The 26,360-nt window shown below is 49.8% G+C and overlaps 11 protein-coding genes across 16 annotated transcripts; 4 read left to right on the forward strand and 7 right to left on the reverse strand.

The window, feature by feature from the left end:
* Positions 1 to 723: 723 nt before the first annotated feature.
* FVEG_15845 (hypothetical protein) lies at positions 724 to 3,371 on the reverse strand. The gene is made up of 4 exons (XM_018905071.1): positions 2,199 to 3,371; positions 1,723 to 2,155; positions 1,387 to 1,678; positions 724 to 1,333 (listed from the first exon to the last, which is right to left on the reverse strand). Exons 1-4 carry the CDS (start codon positions 3,097 to 3,099, stop codon positions 983 to 985), a joined length of 1,977 nt encoding a protein of 658 aa, XP_018751836.1. The 5' UTR covers positions 3,100 to 3,371; the 3' UTR covers positions 724 to 982.
* Positions 3,372 to 4,083: 712 nt separating this feature from the next.
* FVEG_06362 (methyltransferase) lies at positions 4,084 to 8,696 on the forward strand. Its single transcript, XM_018894714.1, has 3 exons — positions 4,084 to 4,151; positions 4,208 to 4,419; positions 4,484 to 8,696. The coding sequence occupies exons 1-3, from the start codon at positions 4,092 to 4,094 to the stop codon at positions 6,804 to 6,806; spliced, it is 2,595 nt and encodes an 864-aa protein (XP_018751837.1). The 5' UTR covers positions 4,084 to 4,091; the 3' UTR covers positions 6,807 to 8,696.
* On the reverse strand, positions 6,773 to 8,758 carry FVEG_06363 (GTP-binding protein). The gene has a single exon (XM_018894715.1). It carries the CDS (start codon positions 8,654 to 8,656, stop codon positions 6,923 to 6,925), a length of 1,734 nt encoding a protein of 577 aa, XP_018751838.1. The 5' UTR covers positions 8,657 to 8,758; the 3' UTR covers positions 6,773 to 6,922.
* A 639-nt stretch (positions 8,759 to 9,397) lies between these two features.
* On the forward strand, positions 9,398 to 14,636 carry FVEG_06364 (hypothetical protein). Of its 5 annotated transcripts, XM_018894720.1 has the most exons (4): positions 9,398 to 10,381; positions 10,661 to 10,819; positions 10,877 to 12,010; positions 12,081 to 14,636. In XM_018894720.1, the coding sequence occupies exons 2-3, from the start codon at positions 10,692 to 10,694 to the stop codon at positions 11,409 to 11,411; spliced, it is 663 nt and encodes a 220-aa protein (XP_018751843.1). In that variant the 5' UTR covers positions 9,398 to 10,381; positions 10,661 to 10,691; the 3' UTR covers positions 11,412 to 12,010; positions 12,081 to 14,636. The 5 variants fall into 5 exon arrangements, with proteins under 5 accessions (XP_018751843.1, XP_018751840.1, XP_018751841.1 ...); XM_018894717.1 differs by having other exon boundaries at positions 9,398 to 10,819; XM_018894718.1 differs by having other exon boundaries at positions 10,658 to 10,819; positions 10,877 to 14,636.
* On the reverse strand, positions 9,940 to 10,047 carry FVEG_06365 (hypothetical protein; the record flags this gene model as incomplete). The annotated part of the gene is made up of 1 exon (XM_018894721.1): positions 9,940 to 10,047. One exon carries the CDS (start codon positions 10,045 to 10,047, stop codon positions 9,940 to 9,942), a length of 108 nt encoding a protein of 35 aa, XP_018751844.1.
* Positions 12,026 to 14,606, reverse strand: FVEG_06366 (hypothetical protein). The gene is made up of 3 exons (XM_018894722.1): positions 14,081 to 14,606; positions 12,797 to 13,951; positions 12,026 to 12,739 (listed from the first exon to the last, which is right to left on the reverse strand). Exons 1-3 carry the CDS (start codon positions 14,225 to 14,227, stop codon positions 12,617 to 12,619), a joined length of 1,425 nt encoding a protein of 474 aa, XP_018751845.1. The 5' UTR covers positions 14,228 to 14,606; the 3' UTR covers positions 12,026 to 12,616.
* Positions 14,637 to 14,748: 112 nt separating the features above from the next.
* On the forward strand, positions 14,749 to 16,234 carry FVEG_06367 (DNA-directed RNA polymerase I, II, and III subunit RPABC1). Of its 2 annotated transcripts, XM_018894724.1 has the most exons (4): positions 14,855 to 15,098; positions 15,200 to 15,282; positions 15,344 to 16,119; positions 16,175 to 16,234. In XM_018894724.1, exons 1-3 carry the CDS (start codon positions 15,003 to 15,005, stop codon positions 15,873 to 15,875), a joined length of 711 nt encoding a protein of 236 aa, XP_018751847.1. In that variant the 5' UTR covers positions 14,855 to 15,002; the 3' UTR covers positions 15,876 to 16,119; positions 16,175 to 16,234. The 2 variants fall into 2 exon arrangements, with proteins under 2 accessions (XP_018751846.1, XP_018751847.1); XM_018894723.1 differs by having other exon boundaries at positions 14,749 to 15,098; positions 15,344 to 16,234.
* Positions 16,235 to 16,654: 420 nt separating this feature from the next.
* On the reverse strand, positions 16,655 to 18,274 carry FVEG_06368 (hypothetical protein; the record flags this gene model as incomplete). The annotated part of the gene is made up of 2 exons (XM_018894725.1): positions 16,655 to 17,849; positions 17,940 to 18,274. 2 exons carry the CDS (start codon positions 18,272 to 18,274, stop codon positions 16,655 to 16,657), a joined length of 1,530 nt encoding a protein of 509 aa, XP_018751848.1.
* A 75-nt stretch (positions 18,275 to 18,349) lies between these two features.
* Positions 18,350 to 18,517, reverse strand: FVEG_06369 (hypothetical protein; the record flags this gene model as incomplete). The annotated part of the gene is made up of 1 exon (XM_018894726.1): positions 18,350 to 18,517. The coding sequence occupies one exon, from the start codon at positions 18,515 to 18,517 to the stop codon at positions 18,350 to 18,352; it is 168 nt and encodes a 55-aa protein (XP_018751849.1).
* A 1,164-nt stretch (positions 18,518 to 19,681) lies between these two features.
* Positions 19,682 to 19,774, forward strand: FVEG_15846 (hypothetical protein; the record flags this gene model as incomplete). Its single annotated transcript, XM_018905072.1, has 1 exon — positions 19,682 to 19,774. One exon carries the CDS (start codon positions 19,682 to 19,684, stop codon positions 19,772 to 19,774), a length of 93 nt encoding a protein of 30 aa, XP_018751850.1.
* A 1,905-nt stretch (positions 19,775 to 21,679) lies between these two features.
* FVEG_06370 (hypothetical protein) lies at positions 21,680 to 26,322 on the reverse strand. Its single transcript, XM_018894727.1, has 4 exons — positions 26,018 to 26,322; positions 23,174 to 25,968; positions 22,217 to 23,120; positions 21,680 to 22,165 (listed from the first exon to the last, which is right to left on the reverse strand). Exons 1-3 carry the CDS (start codon positions 26,186 to 26,188, stop codon positions 22,424 to 22,426), a joined length of 3,663 nt encoding a protein of 1,220 aa, XP_018751851.1. The 5' UTR covers positions 26,189 to 26,322; the 3' UTR covers positions 21,680 to 22,165; positions 22,217 to 22,423.
* Between the last annotated feature and the right edge of the window lie 38 nt (positions 26,323 to 26,360).

Below are 26,360 nucleotides of genomic sequence, written 5' to 3' on the forward strand. Positions count from 1 at the left end.
TACGCACACTTTTACCCTGCTTCATCGATACAGCACACACATTATACACCGTTTTGTCGATAGAGCATACACAGCATTGCCGATACAGCATACACACTTATCCTGTCGTCGACATAGCATAAGCAATTACCCTGCTTCTTCGATGCAGCCCACACACACATTTAACATGCTTCATTAGTGCATCATATACTCATTCAACCTGCTCCGTCGATAAGCATAGGTACTATTTTCACCTGGCTTCTTGCTGCTTGGTTTTGGGGGCCGTGGTTCCTGTGTATCGCCTGGTAGGTCTGCTTCTTATACTTAGGGAAAGAGACCAAATAACAACCAAATATTCAGTGCAAAAATCCCGGGCACGTTCGTGCTCAATGTCCGTTGTTAGAGCGGGAGCGGCCGCTCCAAGCCCCGTTTCGCTGTGGTGCCTGGTGGTGGCACATTCTAGCGAATCAACCCTCCCCTCCGCCCCCTTCGCTGTGGCGGATGCTGCTTTGCCTCTGAACCTACGTGCTGCCCGGATTGGGCCTCGCTGTTCAACAGGCCCCTCCGGCCTATACTGCTGGTGCCGCCTTTCTCCCCCCTCCCGGTGCTGCCTCCGCCCCCGGCTCCCAACAGGGAAGAAGACCAGGAAATGGGTAATGGTTAAAATGAAATGAAAAAGCCCTAGGAGGATTATGATTTCTTGCTTTAATATAAGTGATATCACAGCCTAAGGGAGTAAGAAAATATAGAATCTTAATATAGAGTATTAAACTAAACTAAGCAAAAGGTATCCTAACCTTAGTAAAGATAGCCTAAACTTATACTGAGTTACCTTAGCCTTTTTATCATTTAGGATTGAGGTCTTGAGTTTTGTTTCCTCCTAGCCCACGAGGAACATCCTTTCTACAATGGGATCTTTTGCTGCATTTTATCTCTCCGGACGTGACGTGATTTGACTATACAAGTTCCTCAGTAGTCCTTGATCAACTTTTCAAAACCACCTTCACACTCTCTGAATGCCGTTCTGGAGCCACTCAAATGTATTGAGCAACTCGAACCCGAATGTTAGAGACGGAGGAACCCCTATATCTAACGGTACCAGGTCTGTATTACCAGTTGGTTCGGAGTTCAAATGCTCATCAAGCACACGCTGAATGATTGCTTCGCAGTCTCCACAAACAACTCTGTTTGGCGAACTGGGACCGACCCAGTTCAAGAAAGCAACGAGCAAACTCAGTTGTTGGACGATGTTGGACCGTGAAAGAGCAGGATTCAAGGGATGAACCCCTAAGAAGGTTGGTCGAAGTAGTTCTTGACAGAGAATGCCTCCTCCTAGTGCCCCGTACGCTACCAGCTATTCATAAAATCAGAATGAATGAATAACTATTGGGGGATGACGATACTCACAAGCCATTCAAAGTTCCGCCGCATAGGCGCAAAGCGATTTTTATGTATCCAGAGCATGACCGTTACTTTGACTAAATCAAAACTAGTTGCAAGTAAAGAGCCATCATCTATGGCACCATGCGTAAGAAGCAATCTCTCGACCACAAAGACATCTTTTCGATGAGCGAGATGAAGCAATATTCTTAGATAAAGAACATTTATGTCAAGATGCGGATCATCTAGATCTTCAAACTTGAAAATCAAATGCGAAGGCATGTCGAGAAATGTTTGCATCACCCGGGCTTTGATATTTCTTTATCCTATTAGCATATGCCAAAAGTTATCGCGACAACCTACTGAAGATATTCAAGCGTGGCATGGGTATCGTTGCCAAGTGCCACTTCTATCACCTCGTCAAAGACATACGCCATCAAGTAGCGAGCCCGTATGTAACTGTTGCTGGAAATCTCACCCTTCGTGTTCCAGCCCCTGTCATCGAGAGCGTTACGCTCTTCCATCAGCGTATCCTCAGATACCATACAGCTATCCGTCAAGTCCAATGGCGGCACTGATGAGCAATAGCGGCGACTTAGAAGTGGTGGTCTACCAGTAAAGGAGACCTCGGATTTGTCATTTGCAAAGATGTAGCTGTAGAGTAAACGTTTATGTTCGACACAAAACGAAGGCTTTCGGGGCTGTGTTTGTGGCCTCGATGCCTCTCCCGAAGCATGAAGGCCCAAGAAAAGCAGCATAGAAACACATAGACTGTGGGAGTTCCAGTATACAGGGCCTAAAGAGTTAGTGCAAGATACCGGACTTGATAGTGAACTTACTAGCATCGCCATAAACCATTGTTCCAAGAGCTGCATGTCGTCGACAGAGATCAAGGAGCATATTGTTGCCAGCTGTGAAACGGCGCGCTATCTCAATGCAGTAATGCATGTGATCGTGCGAGAGAACAGATGATCGCTTGCCTTCAACCCATTGAAGCTGACGATATGTTAGGGTGGATATTGCATCTGAAAGACCTTCGAGATGAGCCCACAGAAGCCCTATCGATTCCCATCGGATGTTTGGCCCACAGAACTGGGCTATCCATTCATCAAAACTATCAAAGGTATCGTTGACAGGCTTTGAAGTGTTGCGGCACAGCACATCAGCAACCTGCTCGTCGAAGCATTTACTGCCCTCAAAGCTTTGAAAAAGTTGCCGCAGAGACTTAATGATCCTTGATACAGCTGTGTGAGACCAACTCGTGGTGTTTTCAGGACCAGGTTCGTCATGGAATATCATATGTGCTTCTGGTCGTCCCGGAAGATACTGCAGTACAACAAGGCACATTTGCTGTGTTGGCAAAGGCAAACTGCGTAAACAAACATCATCGCTTCCAGGGCTTGCTACCTCTGGGCTGGGAAATTCAGAGCCTGTGTCAGAAAGAGACAGACTCTCTCGAGCTCCTTGAAAGACCGAGTTGTAGCTTGTAAAACCGAGGTAGCCTGGACTAAATGCGTAGTCTCGCGTCATTGGCTTGGCAGGTTGGGGTGAGAGACCTGGACTAGACTGAATCGAAGCTTTGACTCGTGATATTGCGGGTGATGCTGTGTAGACACAATTGTCTCCTCTCCTCTGGCATCGCATACAAATAGGTCGTCTGTGATCACAGGCGACTTTGCGTGCACGACATGGATCGCAAGCTTCTGGCCGTCCATTTGGTCGCCGGGACGGTGACGGCATTTAGTTCTGCATACAGCGGTGGCAGATTGGAATGAAGGATGAAATGAAGAGGCCAAAGCCATTTAATAACTTGGAAAATACGACTCGAAGATAGCTCTTCAGTCAAGACGATGATATAGAAAATGATGAGGCTCGAAGCGGTTGTCGGAGTCACAATCGACAATTATTGTTCAGCTCTAACCCAATAGACTAGAAAGAAGGCCAGGGTCGGGTCAGCATGAGTGCCGATTTCGGCTTGTAACCAACCAAGGAGCTGGGTTTAATAAACATTCATATCAAATAGTTTACTCGCTACATCTCCGCTGGATCCATTAAAGGACCTGTTTCTCGTATTTAACTGCCTTTGGCCAAGTGAATGTGGTTAGACCGACAAATTTCAAAACAGTCATTGAGGCTCTGCCATCATGGTCTTCAGACACGATGCTGATAGTCTGAAGCAGGTTTCTGGGGCTATTACCGCGAGATCTTACGAAATTGTCAGAGAGTGAGCAAATATATATGCAAAAATGTTGTCTAGAAAAAAGATGCTGTTTCATAATCTTTACCTCGTCGTTCCATAACGGTTATCATGACCAGTTTGGTTGGAACTGAGCAGATAACACTACAAGACGCTACAAAATGTTATTACTCATGCATTCAAGCGTTTCCTAAGTTCACATGGTACTTTTTCTTTCAAGATATAAAGTTAAGATTCTATCATTCTCTTTTCCTACATAGTCTAAGGGAGGAAATAAAACTCAGGACCTTAATTCTAAGCGACAAAAAGACTTAGGCAACTTAGTACAGGTTTAGGATAAGTTTAGTATAGACTTAGGATACTCTTTACTAAGTCTATTTTGACACCCGATATTAATGTCTGATGTTTTCTTGCCCCCCGAGGCTAATGTAGTGAAGCTATCATAAACCCACTATAAACCCTGCATACTTTTAGCGCCGCACATGCTAAAAAGTGGCGGGGCCTTTTTTTTAGTCCAAATTTTTTGTCGCATTGAATGTTCTCTCGATTCAACCACTTCAAGACATTTGCGACAATGGGCAAAAAGAGCTTCAGGGTGCGCATACACTTGACGCAACACCCCAATTGTGACCTATACTGATAACACAACAGGGAAAGAACAGAAGAGGAGGCGGTGGCGGCCGAGGTGGTGGTAACCAGGATAGAGGTGGCTGGAGAGATTATCCTGCCATTCCTAAGGAGAACGAGAAGCTCCAGCGCTTCTATGACACCCTCCTTCAGCTGCCTGAAGAGGAGAAGAACGCCTACTGGGAGGCTCTCAGACGTGAGCTTCCTAACAGCTTCAGATTCTGCGGCTCTAAAGGGTACGTTCTGTCGCAATCGCTCGCGTAATGCGAAATCTGTCTGCTAACCTCGATGTGCTTTCAGTCACGCCCTTCTAGTCAAGAGCCTTCTACAGACCAGATATATCCCCGAGATCGTCAAGATCGAGCATCAAGATGGCCGACCTGTTGAACCTCCCCAGCCTGTGCCCTGGTACCCCGACGAGCTTGCCTGGTGGATGACTACCCCCAAGAACGTCGTTCGCAAGTTCCCTCCCTTCGCCGCATTCCAGAAGTTCCTCGTCTCCGAGACGAGCGTTGGAAACATCAGCCGACAGGAAGTCGTCAGCATGATCCCCCCTATGCTGATGGATCTCCGCCCTGGCATGACCGTACTTGACATGTGTGCTGCTCCTGGAAGCAAGGCGGCGCAACTGCTCGAGATGATTCACCAGGGCGAGGAGGCCCGTGTGCGCAAGGTTCTCCGATCTTATGCTCAGGAAGATGGCTTGGATCTTGGTGCCGAGACCACAGATGAGATTGAGGCCGACCTCGAAGCCGACCCCAGCGACGCTGGACGGGCTACTGGAATGCTTGTCGCCAACGATTCCGATTACAAGCGCGGACACATGCTTGTCCATCAGCTCAAGCGACTTTCTTCCCCTAACCTTCTCGTCACGAACCACGATGCTACCCAATTCCCTTCGATCAGGCTCCCTGCTAAGGATGGCAAGAAGCCAACCTACCTCAAGTTCGATCGCATCCTGGCTGATGTCCCTTGCTCCGGTGACGGAACTCTGCGAAAGAATGCCAACATCTGGAAGGATTGGCAACCCGGAAGCGCTCTCGGCCTGCACCTCACCCAAATTCGAATTCTGGTCCGCGCTCTCCAGCTTCTCAAGGTTGGTGGCCGTGTCGTGTTCTCTACCTGCAGTATGAACCCTGTTGAGAACGAGTCTGTGGTTGTCTCAGCCATTGAGCGATGTGGCGGTCCTGCGAACGTTGAAATTGTCGACTGCAGCAAAGAGCTGCCCAACCTGAAGCGATACCCCGGAATGAAGGACTGGAAGATCATGGATAAGAGTGCCCGTATCTGGAGCTCCTGGAAAGAGGTTGAGGACTTTGCCAAGGAGAGCGCCGACGGTGTTATCCCTGGACGAGTCGTTGAGACCATGTTCCCCAGACTTGAGGGTGCTGAATGCGCTGACCTGCCTCTTGAGCGTTGCATGAGAGTCTATCCTCACATGCAAGACACTGGTGGCTTCTTCATCACAGTCTTGGAGAAGAAGTCTGAGTTCAAGGCTAAGAACGAGAACGAGTCGAAGGAGACCAAGCCCGCCAAGACTGAGGAATCCGCTGAGGCCACTCCTGCTGAAAAGGTTGCTGAAGAGGCACCTGCCAAGGAGACGGTCGAGGTGAAGACTGAATCGGAGACTGCTCTTGTTGAAGTTGAAGCTACATCTGCCAAGGCCGAAGACAAGCAGGAGGATGTTGCTATGGCGGATGCGTCTACTAACGGTAGCAAACGACCTCTCGAAACTGAGGATGCTCAAGATCAGCCCGCTAAAAAGGTCAAGACTGAGTCTACTGAACCCTCAGCTGCTGCTACTCCTGTTGCCCAAGTGGCACAGGAGGGTAGCAAGCCTCGCCGAAACGGCCCCGTCGAGGAGGCTTTCAAGTATCTGGACGTGTCACACCCCACCGTCCAGAGCATTAAGGAGTTCTATCACATCTCTAAGCGCTTCCCTGACGATCGGTACATGGTCCGAAACGAGATGGGTGAGCCTGCTAAGGCCATCTATTACACCAGCGCACTCCTCCGCGATATCCTTATCGAGAACGAGGGCCGTGGCATCAAGTTCATCCATGGTGGTGTCCGCATGTACATGAAGCAGGACGCCCCCTCCGCTGATGTATGCAGATGGCGTATCCAGGCTGAGGGTATGCCTATCCTCCAGGGTTACGTCGGCGAGCCCCGTGTTGTGCACCTCCACAATAAGGAGACCTTCCGCAAGCTTCTCATCGAGATGTTCCCTCGCATCAACGATGGCAAGTACGAGCGCTTCGACGAGATCGGCGAGCGCGTCCGAGATATCGGCATGGGTTGCGCTGTTCTTCGCGTTGAGCCTGACGGCACAGACCCCGACTTTAGAGAGCGTATGGCTCTCCCTCTCTGGAAGAGCATCCACTCCCTTAACCTCATGCTTCCCAAGGAGGATCGATCTGCTATGCTACTACGCATCTTTAACGACACATCCCCACTCATCAATATTGCTGCGCAGAAGAACCAGAAGGCTGTCCAAGACGCCAAGGAGGCCGAGGCTGGTGATGATACCAAGGAGGAAGTGGATGTTGCGGATCTTCCTTCGCCCGAGGAGCCAGCAACGGAGCCAGTAGAGGCTGAGGAACAGAAGATGGAAACGGCTTAAAAAATGGGTCAATGTACAATTGCTTTGTATTGTTTTGGTGTTGTTACAGTTTGAATCATGATCAGGGATGAAATGTTGATACAAATGGTATAATACAAGATGTTTCCAGACTTCGTCTACTCGTCCAGTAATCCCACAGTCCAGTGTACAATTCTATCTACGCCCTGACCGTTAATTGCGCTCACTGGAATAACAGCACAGTCTTTTGTCCAAGCATCCGTTACTCCACTTGGATGCGGCTTTTCGCCTTTTGTGACACTATCAAGGTATTGTTTTAATTCCTTGAAGTTTTCTTGTGTCTCTGGCAAGTCAGCCTTGGTTGCTACGACAAACCATGGCTTTCCAGCAATCTGTAATCCTGGCTTTGAACTGAAATCTTCTTCATCGTTCGCCATACCTGGGGACAGATTCATAGGACCGTCCATATCCGACGTCACATCCCAGTCAATGTGTGATTCGATTGCGCGATCGGCCTCTTCTTCATCACGCATTTGTGCGTATAATCCAACCTCACGCCAGAGTGACTCCAAAGCCTTGACTGCATTGCCGGCGGACAGATCAATGACGAAAGCGAGGACACCAGCGCGTTCGACATGGCGTAAAAAAGCAATGCCCAGGCCTCGGTCAAGATGTGCACCTTCAATCAAACCAGGAATATCAGCAATCGTGAATCGAGTGCGTGGTTCGGTGTCGACTGCTTCGGGCAGACCCAGTTGAGCAGGATAGCGGCGATAACTCTTGATTACTGGCCGACCGGAATACTTGTCAAGAACAACCGTGCCGATATTGGGCTGCAGCGTTGTGAAGGCCCAGTTGCCCACTCTAGTACGGCTGTTTGTGATGGCACGAAGGAGGGTACTTTTTCCAGCATTAGGAAGGCCGACGAGGCCAACGTCAGCAAGGAGCTTGAGCTCAAGCTCAATCTTCATGGTAACAGCCTCTTCACCTTTGGTAGCAAACATGGGCCGAGGATGCGCCCTGGATGTGAAGTGGGGGTTTCCCAAACCGCCGATACCTCCAGTTGCGAGAAGGATTGGCTTTGGGGTAGGGCGAGATAAGTCGAGATGGATAGTGGGAGGCGGTTGTTTAAGAAGTCGAGTTCGTTTAGGCAATCGAGGAAAGACGGTTTGTTTGATGTCAGTCTTAGACAGTCCAGGATATAAAAGCCACTTGCGACGCTCAGGATCCTGATCGCCCTCCTCATTCTCCTCTTCGACCTGTTCATCCTCCTCCCCCTCCTCTTCGTAACCCTGCTCGTTCTCTTCTTGCCTCTGCTTTCGCTCCAGAGCAGCCATAAGTTCCTCCTTTCTCTTTTGTTTCTGCTGGGCGCGCCACAAGCGCATATCCATCTCTTCGTCAAGCACCGGATCCTCACGCTCTATTTCACGGACTACTGTTCCCACAGGCACAGTTATAATAATATCCTCTCCTCGGGTTCCACTCTTTGCGCTTCCCTGTCCATGCTTGCCTCGACCGGCTCGAACAAATCGCTTCCGTGCCAACTTGTGCAGCGAGGTTTCGCCATGCGCCGCTTGAATGTAGACATTGCCGCCGTGACCACCATCACCACCATTGGGAGGGCCCTCAGCAAGGTATGCTTCACGCAAAAAAGAAATACAGCCGTTTCCACCTCTGCCAGCATAAAGAGTTAAGAAAGCTTTGTCCGAGAAACTAGGAGACGCATAGTCGTCCGGAGCAGGGTTTAGTCGGGACTCTGGAAGGTCGTTGATGGTGGAGTTGAAGCGACGTCGGAGAGCTGCTGTGCTGGCGAGAGTGTGTCTTGACAGGAGTATCGAAGGGTAGAGGAATGGTAGGAGTGTCGAAGACATAGCCGGGCACCGCGGAGCCATAATAAGAGAATTGTGCGACAATTCTGGTGCAGAATTGAAGCTGTTATGTTGAATATCTTTTGCTCATGTCTTCCATTACCTTGAGCCTGGTCGAAATTTTGGGGTTGCTGATTAGATAAGATCCTTGTGAGTCTCTGATTTAAACATGACAGAGCAGATGATGGATGAGATAGACTAGTACAAATACAATTTCCTGAATTGATTACCTAGGCAAGGCCAGAGTTTCTGTGCAATTATGTTAGCAGGTATACTACCAACAATTGATTTCTCTCTGGTACTTTGATCTCAGCCAACATGGATTGGATCTCATCATTGAAGTGGTTTTCGTGTAAGTCCTAAAAAGGAAAGAGGACTTCAGTGCAGAGCAACCTACCAGCACCACCAACCTACAAGGCAACCGCCGGCTTGGATCCATGCCTCAGGTCTCAGCTAGGACTAACGAAGGAAGGCAGTGCTAAAAGAGTTTCAAGGCCTATTTCTCTCCTCGTCTGGTTTCTCCTTTCTAATACTCACTTCGTGGTACCTTCAATCTCGTGTCATGTCAACATCTCGTCCCTCCGACATGTCGCAGCAAGTTACCACTAACTATGGAGTACCTAGGCTATCTCTGTATCTCACTCACGGACCTCACTTCCGGCGCTCCATGAAGGAAACGCCCACCCACGCGCTGTACGAATGCGCATGCGATTTCCAACATACTACTTAGTTTCTGATATTTATGCTCAAGATTGCCGACAACAAAGCCAACGTTTTGAACTCTACTCAGCTCTCTTTCGACGACGCTCCCCTGTCTGTTCGTCTCGCCTCGCCCCGACGGGATCCTGCAGCTCACCTAGAATGGCTCGTTGCTGGCGTCCATTTCTATTCGACCAGCATTGGGCTAGCCCCAGCTTCCCGAGCTTAACAACAAACGCCAGCTGACGCCAAAATGCGGTGAATCGGTGTTGCAGCAATGAATAAAGCCAGCAGAGCCTCTTGTGTGTCTGGTCAGCCTTTCAGTGTTCCCTCGCCGTCTTCTTCGCTACTAGGATTCCTAAAGACTGGCCTTACCTTCATTCGTCGACTCTTGATAGATGCTCACTGACTTACCACCGTCAACCCAACCGATGACCCCATTTGTCACACCTGGCTCTTGCATTCTTTGAACTTCGCCAGTCGATCCAGCTCCAGTCTCTTCTGCCGTAAATTATTTCACGTCAAGCCTCACTCAATCTTTCTCGGTCAACTCTCGTCTCGACTCTTCGTTGACGTCCCACTCACCCCTCCTCCATCTGGTGTACTACCTACTGCTTGTCAACACCACCCTTCCTAGCAGAAAACACATGAGCCGCACAATCACCCAACGACAGTTCGCCGCCATCGACCCCTCCCTTGTACCAGTTCGAAGCCATTGGGCCAGCCTGCATACGATCCGTGGTCCCGCATTCGAGCCACGACTGTAGACGTGGTCGGCCTGCTCTCATTCGATCTCTCCACATAGCTTCCTTCGCTTCCCCACGCGACTTCTTCCATCTCGCTCTTCAGTTTCTCCCTCCATTTCCAGCTCGAGCCCCGAGAGCTGCTGGTGCTTGCAGTGCAGCATACATACGGCTCCAGCGAAACAGCTGCTCGCCTTCCCAAGCTGGTTCTCGACGGGCAAACCAGACCATTTTGCAACCCATTGTCGTTATCTCCTTACCGCCACGCCGTCAATCGACTTTAACACGGCTCGTGCCTTTTAGCTAGGTCCGTTTTAACTTCTCTCTGTCATCCTTATCCCTACCTCCTACCTCCCTCCCCTTTTCTTGTCTTCTCATTGTTCAATCTCACTATTGCTGGTCTTCTCTCCCGCACATACAGCCTTATGAAAGACGTCTGCGGGGTTGGAGGGGGATCTCACGTTGTTGTTATGAGTTGACCGTAGATGAATATTGTTTTACTGGCCATCTCTTGCACTGCGCTCACCCACTCTAATTCGGTGTAAACCAATTCGCCTGATATCACAGCTAAGATGTTTCCCAGAAGTTATCCCTACAGTGGCAAGTCTATTTTCAGGATGGATCCTGATTGCGCGATATGCCACGCTCCGGCCAGCATGGCATGCGAGTGTGAGGCTAAGGGCCTTGACGTTGCTGTCAAACAAGCCGAGGATCGCATGATGCGGTCGATATACAATGAAATACGGTACATAACTTTGCCCTCCCATCACGCTGCGTAGCAGTTCTGACTGTCAATTCATAGTTCTTGGGTCCGAGGACATGCACAAGACTACATACTTGAATACTTCCGCCTCCTAACTGATCAACGAAAAACTGCCCATGCTGCGCATATGGACCGAATTACTGCCCACGCCTATCACTACTACCACGCACCGCCTCATCCGACACAAGTTGCGGAAGCGCAAGCGTCCCTCAAACGCGGCATTGACGAAGACTGGCAAGCGAGCGTACAACGGTATCCTGAAGTTTTGGAATATTTCTTTGGACTTGTTGAACTCACCCTGCCGGCGGAGGATGAACCAGCTGTAAAGGATCCGCCATTGGGCTCGTTATCAAACTCGCGAAAAGTGAATCGTCGAAGCGGTACTGCCCCTCCTGGCGCCTCTGCTGTAGTAGCACCTCCAGGATATCGTGGTGATCCAGGCCAGATGCATCCACAGGAGCCTCCCATGCCCCGACCCGATCGCCGAACTCCCGGCCCTCAAATGAGGCGGCCTAATTTTGGGGCTATCCCGCCGCCAATGCCGGGTGCCTATAATTTCCCTCCTCCATACTAAGCGACTTCAAATGGCCAATACGTTAATTGTGAGCATCTATCCAGGTGCTGAGTATGCTACAAAAATCCATATTACGATTTCTACGAACATCACGACCATTGCATAACTAGGCCCTGGAGTATTACCGGCCTAGCAGACCACGGTGGCACCATTACTGGGGATTTTGAAGTTTGGGCTGACGTTGCCATTTGTGTTTGAGTAGAAGCTTCCCGTCTGGCATTTTTTCTTTGGAGTAACCGGGGTAAACAAAGTTTGGCGATTTTGTCTGTATCTGAAATTACAAATACCACGCCACTGAAGGCAAAATTATGAACAACACCACAACTTACTTTGCCTTTTTGACATGCACCACGGCGAACAAAGCCATGTCTTGGTTGGTCGTGTGGGAAACGATGCGAAAGAGGGGCACGCATCCGAGGCAGTCAAGGTCATGGCGATAGGTCGAAGGATGTGAGCTAGGTTATGCAAGCTCATGCCGGCGTTTTCAACACATCATCTGCTGCAGTAAGACGACACTCTACTGTGCATACATCGTTACATGACCAGGTCTTGGCCGACTGCATACACGCATGCACACAACAGGAAAAACAAGCAAAAAAGTGTTGACCCAAAGAGGCACAGTAGTATATGCCCGACCCCAGGCTTAGCCCAACTAAAACTTCGATGCAGATTTACATGAGCTCATCATGTCTGAGCAAATCTGTCCATGAGCGGCAGTAAGCAATAAACCCGACCTTAGGGTTTAGATCTACAGGGAACCCGATAACCGAGCTTCAAGTCACGCAACTTTAAACGATAATAGATGCAATGCATCATCAAGTTGAACTAACTTTTTGTCATTTTCCTTGCGCATGACTTTAATAAGAAACTGCGCCTAATTACAAAAACAGCACAAAAAGCGCTTTTTAGATTCGAGCATGTGGCGTTGAAAGAGGGGGGGGGGGGGAGGGATGTATGAAGCAGGAAGTAACTCGGGCAATAAAGTTGGTGGGCAAGACAACTTTGAATAACGTTTGATATAAGCTCAACGTTTGATTCGGTATGCCGAGTAGGCGCCGGAAGAATCCAACAGATCGGAAAGGACGAGGACAATAATATCAACTAGGGCGAGGTAGAGAGCGCGCAGGGGGGAGTAGTAAGCCCAAGAAGCATCGACGGTATGGGATATTACCGACGAGCAACCGATGTTGCGATAAGAAGGAAGTTTACGACTCCTGCTTATCAGCAATGGAAGTCTCCTTCAGGTCAGCAGTGGTCTGCTCAACCTTGTCGCCATTAGCCTCAGCGGCCTCGAGTTCGGCGATCTCCTTCTTAGCCTTCTCAATGTTCTGAAATAGTAATTAGCATAGTCTCTTCACAGGCGCTTTGTGAGATTGATGACTTACACGCTGCGTCTGCGCATCCTGGTCATTCTTCCAGAAATCGAGCTTGGCACGGACCTTCTCAGCAACAGCAGGGATATCGGCAGCACTCATGGGAGGGTCGATACCCATGGCAGCACAGTCCTCGACCACAGCTGGGGGAACGTTGAACTTGTTCGATGAGCCGCCGTGAGCAGTCTTCTTGCCCTTCTTACCCTTCTTCACCGCAGGGGCGTACTCCTCATCACGGTCTTCCTTGCGAAGGAGTTTGGTACCCTTGAGGCCAGATTCGTCAACGCTTCGTTGGGCCTGAGCACCGAGACCCGTATCGGCCATCAGAGGACCCTTCTCAACCTTGTGGTTAGGATCGAGAAATTGGAGCAGGCTGTGGGCGCGGCGGATCTCGTCTAGGTAGGCAGGGTCGCTGGCATCACCCAGACGACGCTCAGCCTCAGCCTTCTTTCGCTCTTGGTGGTAGCGCTCCTGCTCAGCCCTTTGCTTCTCGCGGTAACGCTCTCGAGCCTCACGGTCGTAGGCCTGATATGCCTTCTTCTGTCCGTAATAGTCATCCTTGAGCTTACGGATGGCGGTGTACTTTTCCTGCTGTTCTGCCTGAAGCTTGGAGCGCTCATCACGGAGACTGGAAAGACCCTTGTAAGCTTCGTCCTGCTCAGCCTTGATAGCATCGATCTCGGCTTGGATCTTGTTATACTGGTCGGAGAGAGCCTTTTGCTCAGGGTCGTCCATGCTGTCCTTGATCTCCTTAATCTTGGCGCGAAGGTCATCGATCTGCTTCTGGGAATCGTCAAGCTGTCCGAAGTTCTTGCGCATCTTCCGGAGACTGGAGATATCTGACAAAGCCTTCTTTTCGTCCACCAGCTTCATGGTGCCGGAGTTGACCTTGTCGTCCAGACTAGCAATCTGGCGGTCGAGGTCCTCGAGGCTCTTGAAGGGAACCTTGCTCTTCGCAGCCTTTTGCTCATTGATTCGGCTTCGAACTTGCTCATCGAGACGCTTGATCTGGTCGAGCTTAGTAGAACGGGCGTTCTTTCCGCCAGCCTGCTTCTGTCGAATCTCGTTGGCCTGAGCAATGAGCTCTTGTCGTCGCTTTTGGGTTGGGTTAGGCTGGTCCTTGTTCTTGTTGGGCATAGCAATCTCGATCTTAGCCTTGACAGCAGCCTAGAAGAGTATAATTGTTAGTTGATGCCGACTCCAATAGATAGTTCTAGCTCATGAGGCCACAGATGTGGAATCTGGGTCGATCCAAGCCACATTTTCAAAGGGAGGGGGGGTTGAGCAAGATCTTACCAGACGGTCCATTGAAGCCTTGTGCTCCTTCTCAGCCTTTGCAAGTTCCTGCTTAAAGAGATTCTCATCGGGCTTGGCAGGTCGAACATTAGCTTGCTTGTCGGCCTTGTCCGCCGCAGGAGCGGGAGAGGTAGCGGTTTCGGCCATTGCGATGAGAGGAGAGTACAAAGACGAGAACCAAGATGAATCAAGTGGAAGACAAGAAACCAGGAGCGAAATTGCTCGAGGGTAAGTGAAAGTGCGAGGCTTAAATTGAGCAAAGTTCGACACGTGTTGTCGAAAAGGAGGGAAAAAAAGACGACGACTCCAGAATAATGGAAGCTAAGGTAAGGTATAGGTAGGTAGTGCAAATGCAGTCTCGGCCAGTGGAATTCTATCACCTTCTGCTTCTGAAGTAAAGTTCTGGACCCGTGTCTCTTGCTGTGAATTCTCGGGGCAGGTCCGTGCGCCCCTGAGCTGTCTCTCTTTCCATTGTCTCCCGTCGCTCAGTATCACTGCACAGGAGACAAGCAGCTCACCTGCACTCTCTGGGCTCTCTTTTTGCTCCTCTTAGGGGTGCCCCTCCCTTGGGACTCGGGTCCTTCCCCTAGCGTAGCGTTCGCTGGAAAGACCACTGAGCTTCACTGGCGTGTCCCAGGTCCAGGGGTTCGTTCCCGCCCCACCTTCCATGATCAGTAGCTACTGTACTCACCCTCTCGTGGTGGCTGATGCAGGGATAAGTGGCGGTGCGTGGCGTCTATCAGAATCACATGACCCTTTCTGCTCTGACCCGCTCGCTCAAAGAAGTTTGGACTTTTGCGGCGACGATGCAAGGCTGAACGAAACATTTTTGACGACGCTCGCGATTCCGATCTTTTTCTTTTTGCCTTTGTTATCTCGACCACCAACACCACATCTCGAATCGCATCTCACACTCGCCACCATGGATATTGATCACGTTCCCACCGACGCCAGGTCCAAGGAGGTTGTTCGTCTTTGGCGAGCATGGAGGACTATTCATGAGATGGTCGCGGACCGAGTACGTTTGTCCTAACAGTCCTATTGCAGACTTGAGAGAAGCGCGCACCACTTCCGACTGTGTAGCTTTTCTGTAATAGGCATACGACTGACATCTAAAAGGAATACGAGCTCGCTGAAGAGGAAGTCAAGATCTCTCTCGACCGCTTCCGCGACGAATACTGCAACCCCGACGGTTCCATCAAGTAAGACCGGCTATACTTGCGACATCACAAAGAAACTATGGAACTAACAGCCCGACTACAGCCGCGCCAAACTTCAATTCTCGGCGCGTCCCAGCGAGAACATGATCCGCAAAAACACACCTCCCGTGACAGCAGCCAACCCCAATCCCAACCCCGGCGCCGACTGCGGTCCTGTCTGGGTTGAGTTCCTAGCTGATAAGACTTTCGGCGTCAACCAGATCCGACAATTTGCCAAATATGTGATCACGAACAACTACAAGACTGGCATCATGGTAACACACGTTCCTCTCTCGCCCGCCGCCCGCAAGACTCTCCAGAGTGTCGAGTCCGTCGCTAAGATCGAGTGCTTCCTCGAGGATGATCTTCTTGTCAACATTACCCACCATGAGCTTGTTCCTAAGCATGTCTTGCTCTCCCGCGAGGAGAAGCTCGCTCTTCTCAAGCGCTATCGCCTCAAGGAGACCCAACTACCACGTATTTTGCAAAAGGACCCTGTCGCTCGTTACTTGGGTTTGAAGCGGGGCCAAGTCGTCAAGATTATCCGAAACAGTGAAACGGCTGGTCGTTATGCCAGTTATAGATTGTGTGTATAGATGAGCAATTATGAACGAGACAGTCTTGAGAGATCAAGTCGAAGATAAGAGCTGTTGGATCCAGAGGTATGGAAAGGCTCCTGGCATGAGGACGGAGGCGTCGCACTGCACTTGAAATTCTAAAAAAGCTGGCGTTTCAGGGGTTCTATGTATATTGTGCGTTGCCGCGGCAAGGCCAATGAAGGAATATAAAGCATTTACGAGAGTTACTCTTTGCCCTTTGCTCTGTGTACCTAGATGCGAGGTTTGTGAATACCTTAATTATAGTCTTGTTCTTCTAAAGTAACGGATGCCACTAGAGCTTCGAGTTATCGTGTAACCTTGCCAGCGCCGTGTCTCAAATATGATCATGTTGTCCGACCACTCAGGATATTCTCAAGTATTGAACAAATCATGTCAATGCCATTAAACGTTAACTTGGCGTTTGCCGGGTATATATAACCAATAACCATGTCATCCTGACAAACAACCATAAAAATCCCAAACATTTCATAGTGCAAACCGCGATAGTTGCGCAGATGCTTAATTTCCAAATCCTGCCTCAAATTGAGACTTCGCATATACCCAAGTAAAAGATCCCTGCCCGCGCATTACTCCTGTCCTGTCAACCAAAAATACATTCAGAGCCTGTAGCATAAACGCCCCAGGCCGTATATAGCTCTTCCAAGCCAGGCCGAATAAATCCCATATAAAAACCGCTGTTGTCGTGAGGTAGTCGCAAGTGAAAATGTGAAGATATCGTCAAAGTTGATCATAGATGATACCAAAGCTAATGGCCACTAGTTTAGAAGGCCACCTGGATCCCTTAGCTCCGCCACGGGCGGTCCTTGCAAATCGTGCCGTGACTCCTGTCGGGATTGCGGTATCGGCTGCAATTCCGTTCCTCGAGCCTTGGACCTGGAACGACTTGACCTTGAATTCATAGGTCCAAAGAGGCCACCGAGGTCTTGGAGCAAAGCAGTTGAACCTCGACGAAAGCCTCCGGATCCTGCGGGTAGTGAAGGTGCCGGGGGCGAATGCGACTGTGAAGATTCTTCCTTGGATGACGCACGGCTGTTTGCTCGAAGGCTCCCAGAACTCTCGGGGGGCACATCAAGCAGACCACCAACGTCGAAAAAAGACACTCTCCTTGGTGCTATGCCGTTCTCACTTTTCGACTGCGAGAGAGGGTCGTGTTGTATCAGGGAATCATCGCTGTGCTCTGCATTGCTGCGTTGTCTCTGAGGAAATTGCCAGCGCTCGAGGTCTTGATCCAGTTTGCGAAGAAGAGGTGCCGGGGTGTATTGCAGAGCACCGTTCTCGCTCGAGTTATCAGGCTGATCCTGAAGCTCTGGGTCAACCGTCATACCAACGTCCCGTACAAGGTCTTCATCGCTTCCCCAATGTCGGTGCAAAGTCGGGCGGCGAAGGTTGAGTGAAGGATCGAGGGACTCGGCCACCGATGAACGGCGGAACTTTTGCTTCTTCAAGCCGCGATCACGCACGAAAGATCCCAGAACGAGTGAGTTTGCCGCAGCCGTGGCAAAAAGAAGCTCAACCGACGCCAAAAGCGATCGATACTGCTGACGACCGTGATCATCAATGATATGAGGTACCCGATAAAGAGTGACCCCAACCACAGATAGACTGAGGGAGAAGAGAAGCACAAGCTGTATCTTCCTCTTGATTGTCATTCCGCTTGTCACAATGATCGGAATTGGGAAAATAACGAGCAATAAGTCAGTGACCACGTTGCAGACTGCCATCGTGAGAAGCTGCACGTATCCTTGACGGCATTGGCCACCAGGATCGGGCACAACCTGCCAATAGTGACTGTAAGGGCGGCATTCGACGAAATCACTGATGACAACCGCGATGAAAGTAGCAACGAGGATTATTCGGATGATGTATAAAGACGTCTGCCATGATCGTTCCCACGTCGCTCGAGTCAATCGGTGAAGGAACTCGAGAACTGCAAACTTAAGTACCCAAAGGCTATGACTAGTCAGCGTCAAGTTCTATATTCGCATTGCCTTTTGAAAGAATGCGGACGATGAGCAACTTCCAAATGAGAGCGGTACATACGTTGCAGCGTAGAAAATCCGACTGGCGAGCACAAGGCCGCTACCGATGGCTTTTTGACGTAATTGAAGATCAGTAAGCTCAACACCATCGAATTGAGCATTGTTAGTTCCATATATAAGAATAAAATGAACGCATGCCATGCGAGCATACAGAGGGATCAAAGCTAGGGCCGCAACACGATCTTCAGTGAACAGCCGCTCGGTACGGATAAAGCGGCCTGCAAGCCGCAGAAGAATGATGAGGGTACAGAATGATGTGGCCCACCAGCAAACAAGGAGGGTCGGTTTATCGAATTTGAATTCGCGAAGAGTTGGAGGTTCTGAATAGAGAGCCATTCTTGCGTCCTCTGTCCGCGCCCGTCGTCCTCCGCAGAGGGCTCGACGAGCGAGGTAGTGATTAAACGACGAAGGTTAGAGCTTGGCCGGGCGTATCGATATGGTCGTGGTGGGTGGTCGAATATGTCGTGGTAGGGTGCCAGGAGTCGACCTTGAAGTGTTTTGGTGATTTACCTCAACATAAGGCCGCCAACGGTGGCACTCGAGTGGTAGTATTATCGATTCAACGGGAGAAGAATGCATGAAAATCGTAGACTCGTCGATTCGTGGAAACCGGTATCAGCTTGATATATCGACTATAATCGTGATAGTCGGTAAAAAACAGGAGCGACGCCTTTTGAACAACTATCGATCAAGCTTGTAGCTATTATTCCAATATGCAGTCGTGGAGAGACCAATCCAGAACCAAGGTAACTGCGAAATATCGTGGGTGATGCAGGTCCAGGATGCATTGGCGGATTACGTCGCAGTTGGTCCAAGGATGAACCAGCAGACCGCGGCCAGGTAGGGAAGAGACCTGAAGGTAGTATTAAGACAGCAGCGTAAATGAGAAAGCAGCAGGTCAAGATAAGAGGAAGAGTGGAGGCAGACAAGGTGCGGCTGGTCTCAAGATATTGCGGAGGCGAGTGAATGTGGGCGAATCGACTTATCCCGGTTGGCCATCCGGAAGGCACAGTCAGTTCCTGTAGCGTTGATGGGCGAGTCTTGCGATTGCGCAGCGTACACTCACACGAGCCTATCGCCCCCAAGCCCATGGTCCGTCATCAGCGACCCTGTGCGTCCTTGGAGGGAGGGTTGTTGGCCACAACCATGTGGAGTTCCAAAATCGAAATGGGCCAGACAGACATAACGAGACAGGGGGGGTAATCAAGCATCCAAAGCACTGGTCGTCTTTGGCTTTTGCTCCACTAGTGCTGGGGCTGGACCGATGAGCATTTTAGGGTCCTGATGCAGGATCTTTCAGCTAGCGTGCTTGGGGTTCAACCATTTTGGACCTTCGACAGCTGGCTCGATGGCGACTCAAGATGTTGATCATGCGAGTATGATAATATGAAAACTTTCCGAATCTGATGATCAATCTCTGAGGTGCAATCGAGTCTGCAGACAAGACCAACAATAACCACGGGTGCCGAGTCTATGGCATCAAGGACGTCGAGTCTTGGCATCCGCATTGAGACAACGATTGGGGTTGGGCAGTCAAGCCAAGACAGAGAAGGAGGGAAAATGACAGCCTAGTGAATAAATGGCTTAGGCGGCCCAGCAGCCAACGATGCTGTACCGTGTTAATACCAACAGCCGGAAGCTAATAATAATAAGAGAAATCAAAATTTGATTGCGCAGCAGAATATCGACTTCGCATAGCACCTCAGGTGGCTTCCACCAAGTCGCTGGGTGCTACTGAAATGAATGGCCGAGCCATATTATGGTAGCACACGAAACATAGACGCCAAGGACGGCATCAAGCTCTTGCCAACGAGCAGACATGTTCCTTCGGGGTGACATGCTAATATTGGTGAGCATGGCGAAACATGAGGATATCGTTGACAAGTAGTTTAATGGCTGACCTCTAGCCGGCGTGGTTGCGTAATATTGGCAGTGAAGCATCATTGATGTCGGAGGTCACCTCTTCAGGATTTTGGTTCCTAGTTTCAAATTGCAAGGCTCCCAGCCCTTTCGCGCCTCCAGCCACCAGGCTTGGTGGCAGTACTGAACTCGAGGAATCCAAACTATCTAGTCATGAGGCAGGCTGTCAAGTACACAATGAACTTAACCCCGTGCAGGTTCCTTAACGGCCTTGTGGCTTCCTCGTGGTGAGTGGATTGCGGTTCCGTTGTCGGTCACCAAGTCGGGTGATAAACATAACCGTAACCGTGGCCGAGCCGCCGAGGTCTGCCATTTTCACCAGTTGAGGTTGGCTACTAACTAGCTCGCTGTTTTGTGAACGAGAGATTGCTTTAAGCTTGACAAGGGTTCGATGGTGACAGAATGCAACAACATCGGTCTGGATCCAACAGCGATTTCACGTGTCTAGTACGGAACTGCCCGATACGTGAAAGGAGCAGCGGAAAGGTGTTACCATCTTGCTGTTGTGGCTGGACGCGATTCCATTTCGCTTATCACGGCGCCCAGGTTTGGCTTCCGTTGACTGGCCGCAGCCATTCCGTTGTGGGAGTACTTGATAAGTTGATCATGAGCTGTTCTTCTGCATTGGCATTGCCGTATCCGATGTGATAGTGACATCTTTGGGAGACTTGAGTTTGCCGGTCCGATGCTGAAAAGCGGGCAAAAACAGGCCGTCCAATATGAAGCTCGCATTTCCCCCGGGTTTAGACGTTGAAACAAGGGTCCCATCGAGCAGCCAGCCGCCCGTCAAGGAAGGACATGTCACATCACGCGACAACGTGGTTGCCAGAATTGATAAGAGAGGCATATGACCCCCCACGCACGTTCAGACCGTCCTACTGGGACTCTTGGAATGATGTGGTAGGTTCATGTGAAAGTCCAGCAATTTCGTGATTGAGGAAAAGCATCTCGAGACTTGAGCTGAGTTGACATTTTGACCGTGCGCGTTAGAGTTTAGGTAGCGAAGGCCGTGCTTGGCACGACTTGTTGATTTCCACATTCAAGGAAGGCAGATTGGGTCTAAGTGGGATTTGTAGCTGTTTCATTATCTTTGCAAGCCAAGCTCTTAAACCTCAGGCATCGAGGATCTCTGTCTCATAACCCCAGAATCAAATATGGAGAGCCAAGGCCATCTCGAGTCTTCCAAGGATGTCAGGTAGGCACACTTACATCAAAGTGAAGATACGAAATTGTGGGTGATTGTAATAACCCGCACGGATTAATGTCCACATATCTTTCTCCTTATCTACAGAACTCCACATCTCACGATATATACATGCATCAGCCTTATCTCTCCCCAACTTTGACCGTTGGCCTCATCTCACTCGCCTCTATCGTCTCTCTAGCGCAGCTCTGGCTTCGACGCCTATAATCCTGTGCGGAGCAAACACGCCATGTTCGTCTCGTCTATTCACATGATATCCACCACAAAGCTTCAGGTTGAGCTAGCAAGTCAGAAATAGTAGTCAAAATAATGGGCTAATCTCACGGAACTACCCCTGAATATTGCAGCAACGGTTCCTATGCAGTTTTGGAGCAAGCATCGGTCATAAAGGCCTGCCAAAACCATCATTCCCGGCCCGATTCCGCTGTCTTCTAGTTTGAGTGCCCAGTAACACGGCGATATTGTAACACCTTCGGACTTGTATGACCTTGAAACAGGAAATCTCTCCTCCATACAATGTCGAAATCGGTTAAGCTCTGTTATGGTTTCACAAACATGCGCAACGAGCTCAATGCTTGAGTCTGTACCCTTGATCTTGATCCTTCTCATCAAAGCTCCTCAGTATCAGAACACATCAGCAACTTCATTCAATCAGCCATACCTAGTTAGCTTAATGGATGTACTGTACAGTTTCTGCCCATTCCTCCAGGCTATTGGCCTTAACTCCCATTAGCTGCCCTTCAGCTTATTCTCCTCGGTCCCGAGACGCTAATGACATAACTACTAATGTATCCCCTTTCACCACTTCAACCCTATCACATTGGCTGCTATTTACGTGAGATCATGATCAAGAACGTTCTTCGCGGGCGTTCCGAGACATCTAGTGGCTTTTCTAGAACATCGGTAGAAACATGGCGCAAATCAATAATGTCTTGTTTCAATAGCCCGAGGTCGGCTGAACTTTGACGAGTCGGTCACTGGCTTGACTGGGCAATTCGTCAACCAAGACAGTGCCGTGGCTTTTGCACTACTATTCAAGCCACCAAGCTCCATGCAGCACCATGTATAGTTTTGCAACAATCCTGGTCTCACAAATCATTTGACTGGCGGTATTCATTAGAGGCTTGCTAATGGATGGCTGTTGGTTAACTCACCTTCCTCTCTGGGTCACAACGATTCAACAAGTCTGACCCCTACCAACTCTCTTGTTCGGTAGATATCGGTTCTTGACTTTTGCAGCGGTATTCAGCCTTGTAATCGCGGGTCGATCAGGAACCAAAGTTCAAGCCGCGCAGCCACTGCGACTCTGCTACACCTCCTCAAGCATTATTGAGCTGCCTTATTTGGATACAGTCTGAAAACTAGCCCAACCTCAGTTCTTCAACTGCAGTCTTGATCTGCGGTTTCCCGGCTTGGCCCCAGTCTATACCCTTCAACTTCTGTGCGATTTCCTCCTCCTCTTCAAGCACACCCCAGAGACCATCAACTACCATGCTCCTGACCTTGGGCCAGGGATGATGCAGCAAAGCACCCAAGCGTTTCCTAGCTTCTTGGACACCTGTCTCAGCGTCTTCCTGGCCAGCCATTGACGCAATACCGCAATAGACTTTGGTGCATGCTTCGAGCTTTCGGACGTTGCCTGTTTTGTAACCCGCCTTCTGTGTCTGTAAGCACAAGCTACGAAGGTTGACACTGCTTTTCTGGAAGAGGTGCATCTGGAAAAGGAATGCAATAATTTCTAGGGTTGGCACGATCACCCTATCCTGGCCCTGTCGGGACTTAAGATTCTGTAACATCGCATGACAGATAAGGTCTAGGTTCTCGTGGCTGGCCTCGCAGAAGTCGCAGAGCGCTGCTCGGCTAGCAATGACAAGGTCCTCGTTGCCCGTGTCTGCAGATCCTACAAACCCAGACATCAGTTCTGTGATCCATTTCTCTGTGTTTCCTTTAGCCATATCGCCAAGCAATGGGCGAAGACAACCGCCCGCCTGAAGCTTAAGGAGATTCTCGAAGTAGGCCCTGGAAGAGAAAGCGAGTTCGCGGAAGTGCTTCGCGTGGCTAAGAGAAGTCAATTGTTTGTTTCGGTTTCTGGTTGAAATCTTGGCACATACCCGTTTTCTAGAACCAATGCAACTGCGGCCTGAGCTTCAGGTCGCACGCGGTCGAGTTTCTCTGCAGCAAGACGAAGGACACTGAAAAACAGAGCCTGCACGGAAGCCTCCTCCCATTCGCCTTGAACAATTGTATCATCAAGCTGATGCCACAAGGTTTTCACGGCTCTCAGAGCGTGCACACGGACGTGCGATCCAACATCTCCTCGGGCATTCGTAGTATAATCGTTCAAACCCTCAGCGATCAATTGTAGAAAAATCAGAGGCTTGTTATGCAGAACATTGCTTTGAGCCAAGCTCTGCAAGATGGCAACACGAGTCTCAACTTCGCTATCCCATGTCCAGCGCTCTAGGATCGCCTGGCAGGCCACATCCTCGGGCGAGCTTACCAGAGGCTGCGCGACTGTAAGTGCAGAAAAGTAACCAGTCCCATGTACTGAAGTTCTGCTTGTTGGGCGACGTTGAACAGTTTCTACCCATCCACTCAGGAGTGCCTCCCTGTCAATGGGCTTAGAAAGAATGAGAAGAACTAACGATGCAGCAGCAGTTGGTTTAATTGTTTCCTGTTCGCTGCGGTTCAACCAAGTTGGGATAATGGCGCGTAATGCCGAGATCAGTCGTGCTACCATCGCACTTCGGTCCTGATCGCAGGAATCGAGTGCAAATACGAGACCCAAATAGCCTGACACATTCCCAGGACGAAGGAGCTCTTGGCCTGGACAAAGAGCTTGCTGTGAATCAGCACCCAGAACCGAAACTTGTAAAACAGGCAACGCTGAAACGACTAGGCGGCTTGCGGCTTCAGCGAGCAATTCCGGTTTTCGATAAGCCGTTGACTGTAGGTTCTCCAACGTCCCTGAGACCGTTGATAGTATTTCGTCAATCAACACCAGGTTATTCTTTTCTGCGCTTGGGCTAAATAAGGCAGGAAATTTATTCAGAACAGAGGCAAAGCATAGCAACAGACCGTGTCTCTCTTCAACTTGACGAGGTTGAAGCGTTTTGAGGCGATCAGTCAGCAGTTGAATAATGCTTTTGAACCGTGCAAGAGAGTCTCCGGATTTGGTGTCCGATAACTCATAGGTAAGGACTCCGAAAGCGGCACCAGATATGCGTCTTGAAGCAGCGTCAAGGTCGCCGATACCTCTCCAGCCTAGGAGGGTGTCGATAATGGCCTCGCCATACTGGCTTGCAAGGCGAGTCGCGTTTACGGCAACCTCTTCGATTGCTCTGGAACGTCGTGCAACAGCGTGGTAATCAACAGTCTGCACCACCCAAATACCCTGCTCAACAGTGTCCGGATGTCGCCCAACAAGTTCTTGCAAGGCAGCCGATGCACCACGCCTGATGTTTCCCGCAGGGTCCAGAGAAGCAGTCACAACGAGCTCTGTTGCAAGGACTTGGAGGATCGAGCTTGTTGCTGGATGAGCTTTGGCTGCAAATACGGAGTGTGTAGGAATCGCTAGAAGCTCAGAGCTCGCATATCGGCGGGCGAGTGCCCAAATACCAAAACAAGCAGCATCTCGCACATTGGTTCCAACACTACCTCCAGACATACTTCGCTGCTCGAATGACAGACCAAGAAGTAGAGCATGGATGATATCTGATAATTGTTCAGTGGGCGGTGATCTTCGATAGAGTAAGTGTGATAGTGTGAGCATGAGCCCATGCCATTCGAGGTTATTCACTGCGGACAAGTCTCTGACTGGTTTGCCCCCAGCGGGTTTTGTCCAGAGGACATTTCGGTTCAGTGATTCAAGGACAGCCTCGACAACCTGAGAAGCCATATCGGGATCTAATTTCAAAGTGATGATGCTCAAAGACTTGCTTGCTGCAAACCGTACTGGTGTATCGTTGTCAGATACAGATTCGAGTAGATACCCAATAGCTGTCTCTGTAAGTTCAGTGCTGGTCATATCTTGTGGTGTTTGGCGAAGGCGCAGAACAACCACAGATCGAATAACCTTTAGAATCATTTTCCTTGCCAAGGCTAACGATACAATCGCTTTAGACAGCGCATTTTCGCCTGTGGATATTTCGTGGATAGCATAGAAGATAGTCGAAAGATATGGATTCATGTCAGATGTATCCGACGATGCGCGCAACACACCAGCTAGGAACGATAGGACTCCTAGATAGAAGTATGTTTTTTGTAGCGTCTGGTCCTTTTTCAGGCGTAGAGAAGCAAGGGACCAGTTTATGAGGCTTTTGAGGACGCCAAGCTGCTGCATATCGCGACGAATAGACATTCTCACCAGCAGAGCCTTTGCAGCGTCCCTTTCCTTTCCTGGAGTACCAAGGTACTTGATAGCAAGAGGAATCACACGTACAGTAATGGCAGGAAGATTCTCAGGCCAGACCAGACCTGGGATCTCTGGCACTGTAACATCTTGCAAGTCGACGGAAGAAATGGTGGAGAGGTCAAAGGGAGCCAGCAAGAGATGCGAAAGCCACAAAAGAACAACATAGCGTTCCTCCCACGACCATTTTCCAAGGGTAACGTCATCAAGGGATGTTTGCTCAGACTCTTCAATGGCAGAGAGGAGCAACTCTAGATACTTGGCTTCGACATTGAGAAAACGCACAATGACCTTTTCGCCGCGGATCTTGCAGAATGTGTATATGATTTTGCATATAGCAAATTCAACTGAGACCAAGAGCTTAGAGCGAGATGAGAGTGTTTTCCCACGATAGCGAGTTTGGAGGTGCTTGAGAAACGCCTCAGCTAGGAGGGGAATCCACTTGGGCAGGTAGGGATCCAACAGCTGAGGAAGTTCTTGGAAGGGATCTAGGAGCTAAAGAAGAGGGTGAGTATATATACTATTGGTGTAAAAGATGACATACAGTGTTGGTTAGTCGGAATATCTCCTTTGCGCGCACCCGCGAGCGTACTCTTGTGCCGCCGTGGCCATCCGGCTTCCAGAGGAAATTTGGCAGGGAGCGGTCAAAGTCTGCTAGAAGATCCGCCGAGATCTTCTGGAGCTTGATATCGAAATCTGCTTCTGGTGCGTCCATTTCTCCAGTATCAACAGGGCCACTCAATCAGATTGCTTGAGCTTTTGTTATTAGGACTGAAGTTGCTACTTGAACATGCTGTGCGAGGGAAGGCAACGAGTTAACGAGATGAGCGGGTCCAAGTTTTGGATGGTAGTGATTCGAGGAGGATGGAGCTGAACCAATAGTAATG

Source organism: Fusarium verticillioides, chromosome 2 (assembly GCF_000149555.1).
Source record: "Fusarium verticillioides 7600 chromosome 2, whole genome shotgun sequence".
NCBI lineage: Eukaryota > Fungi > Ascomycota > Sordariomycetes > Hypocreales > Nectriaceae > Fusarium > Fusarium verticillioides.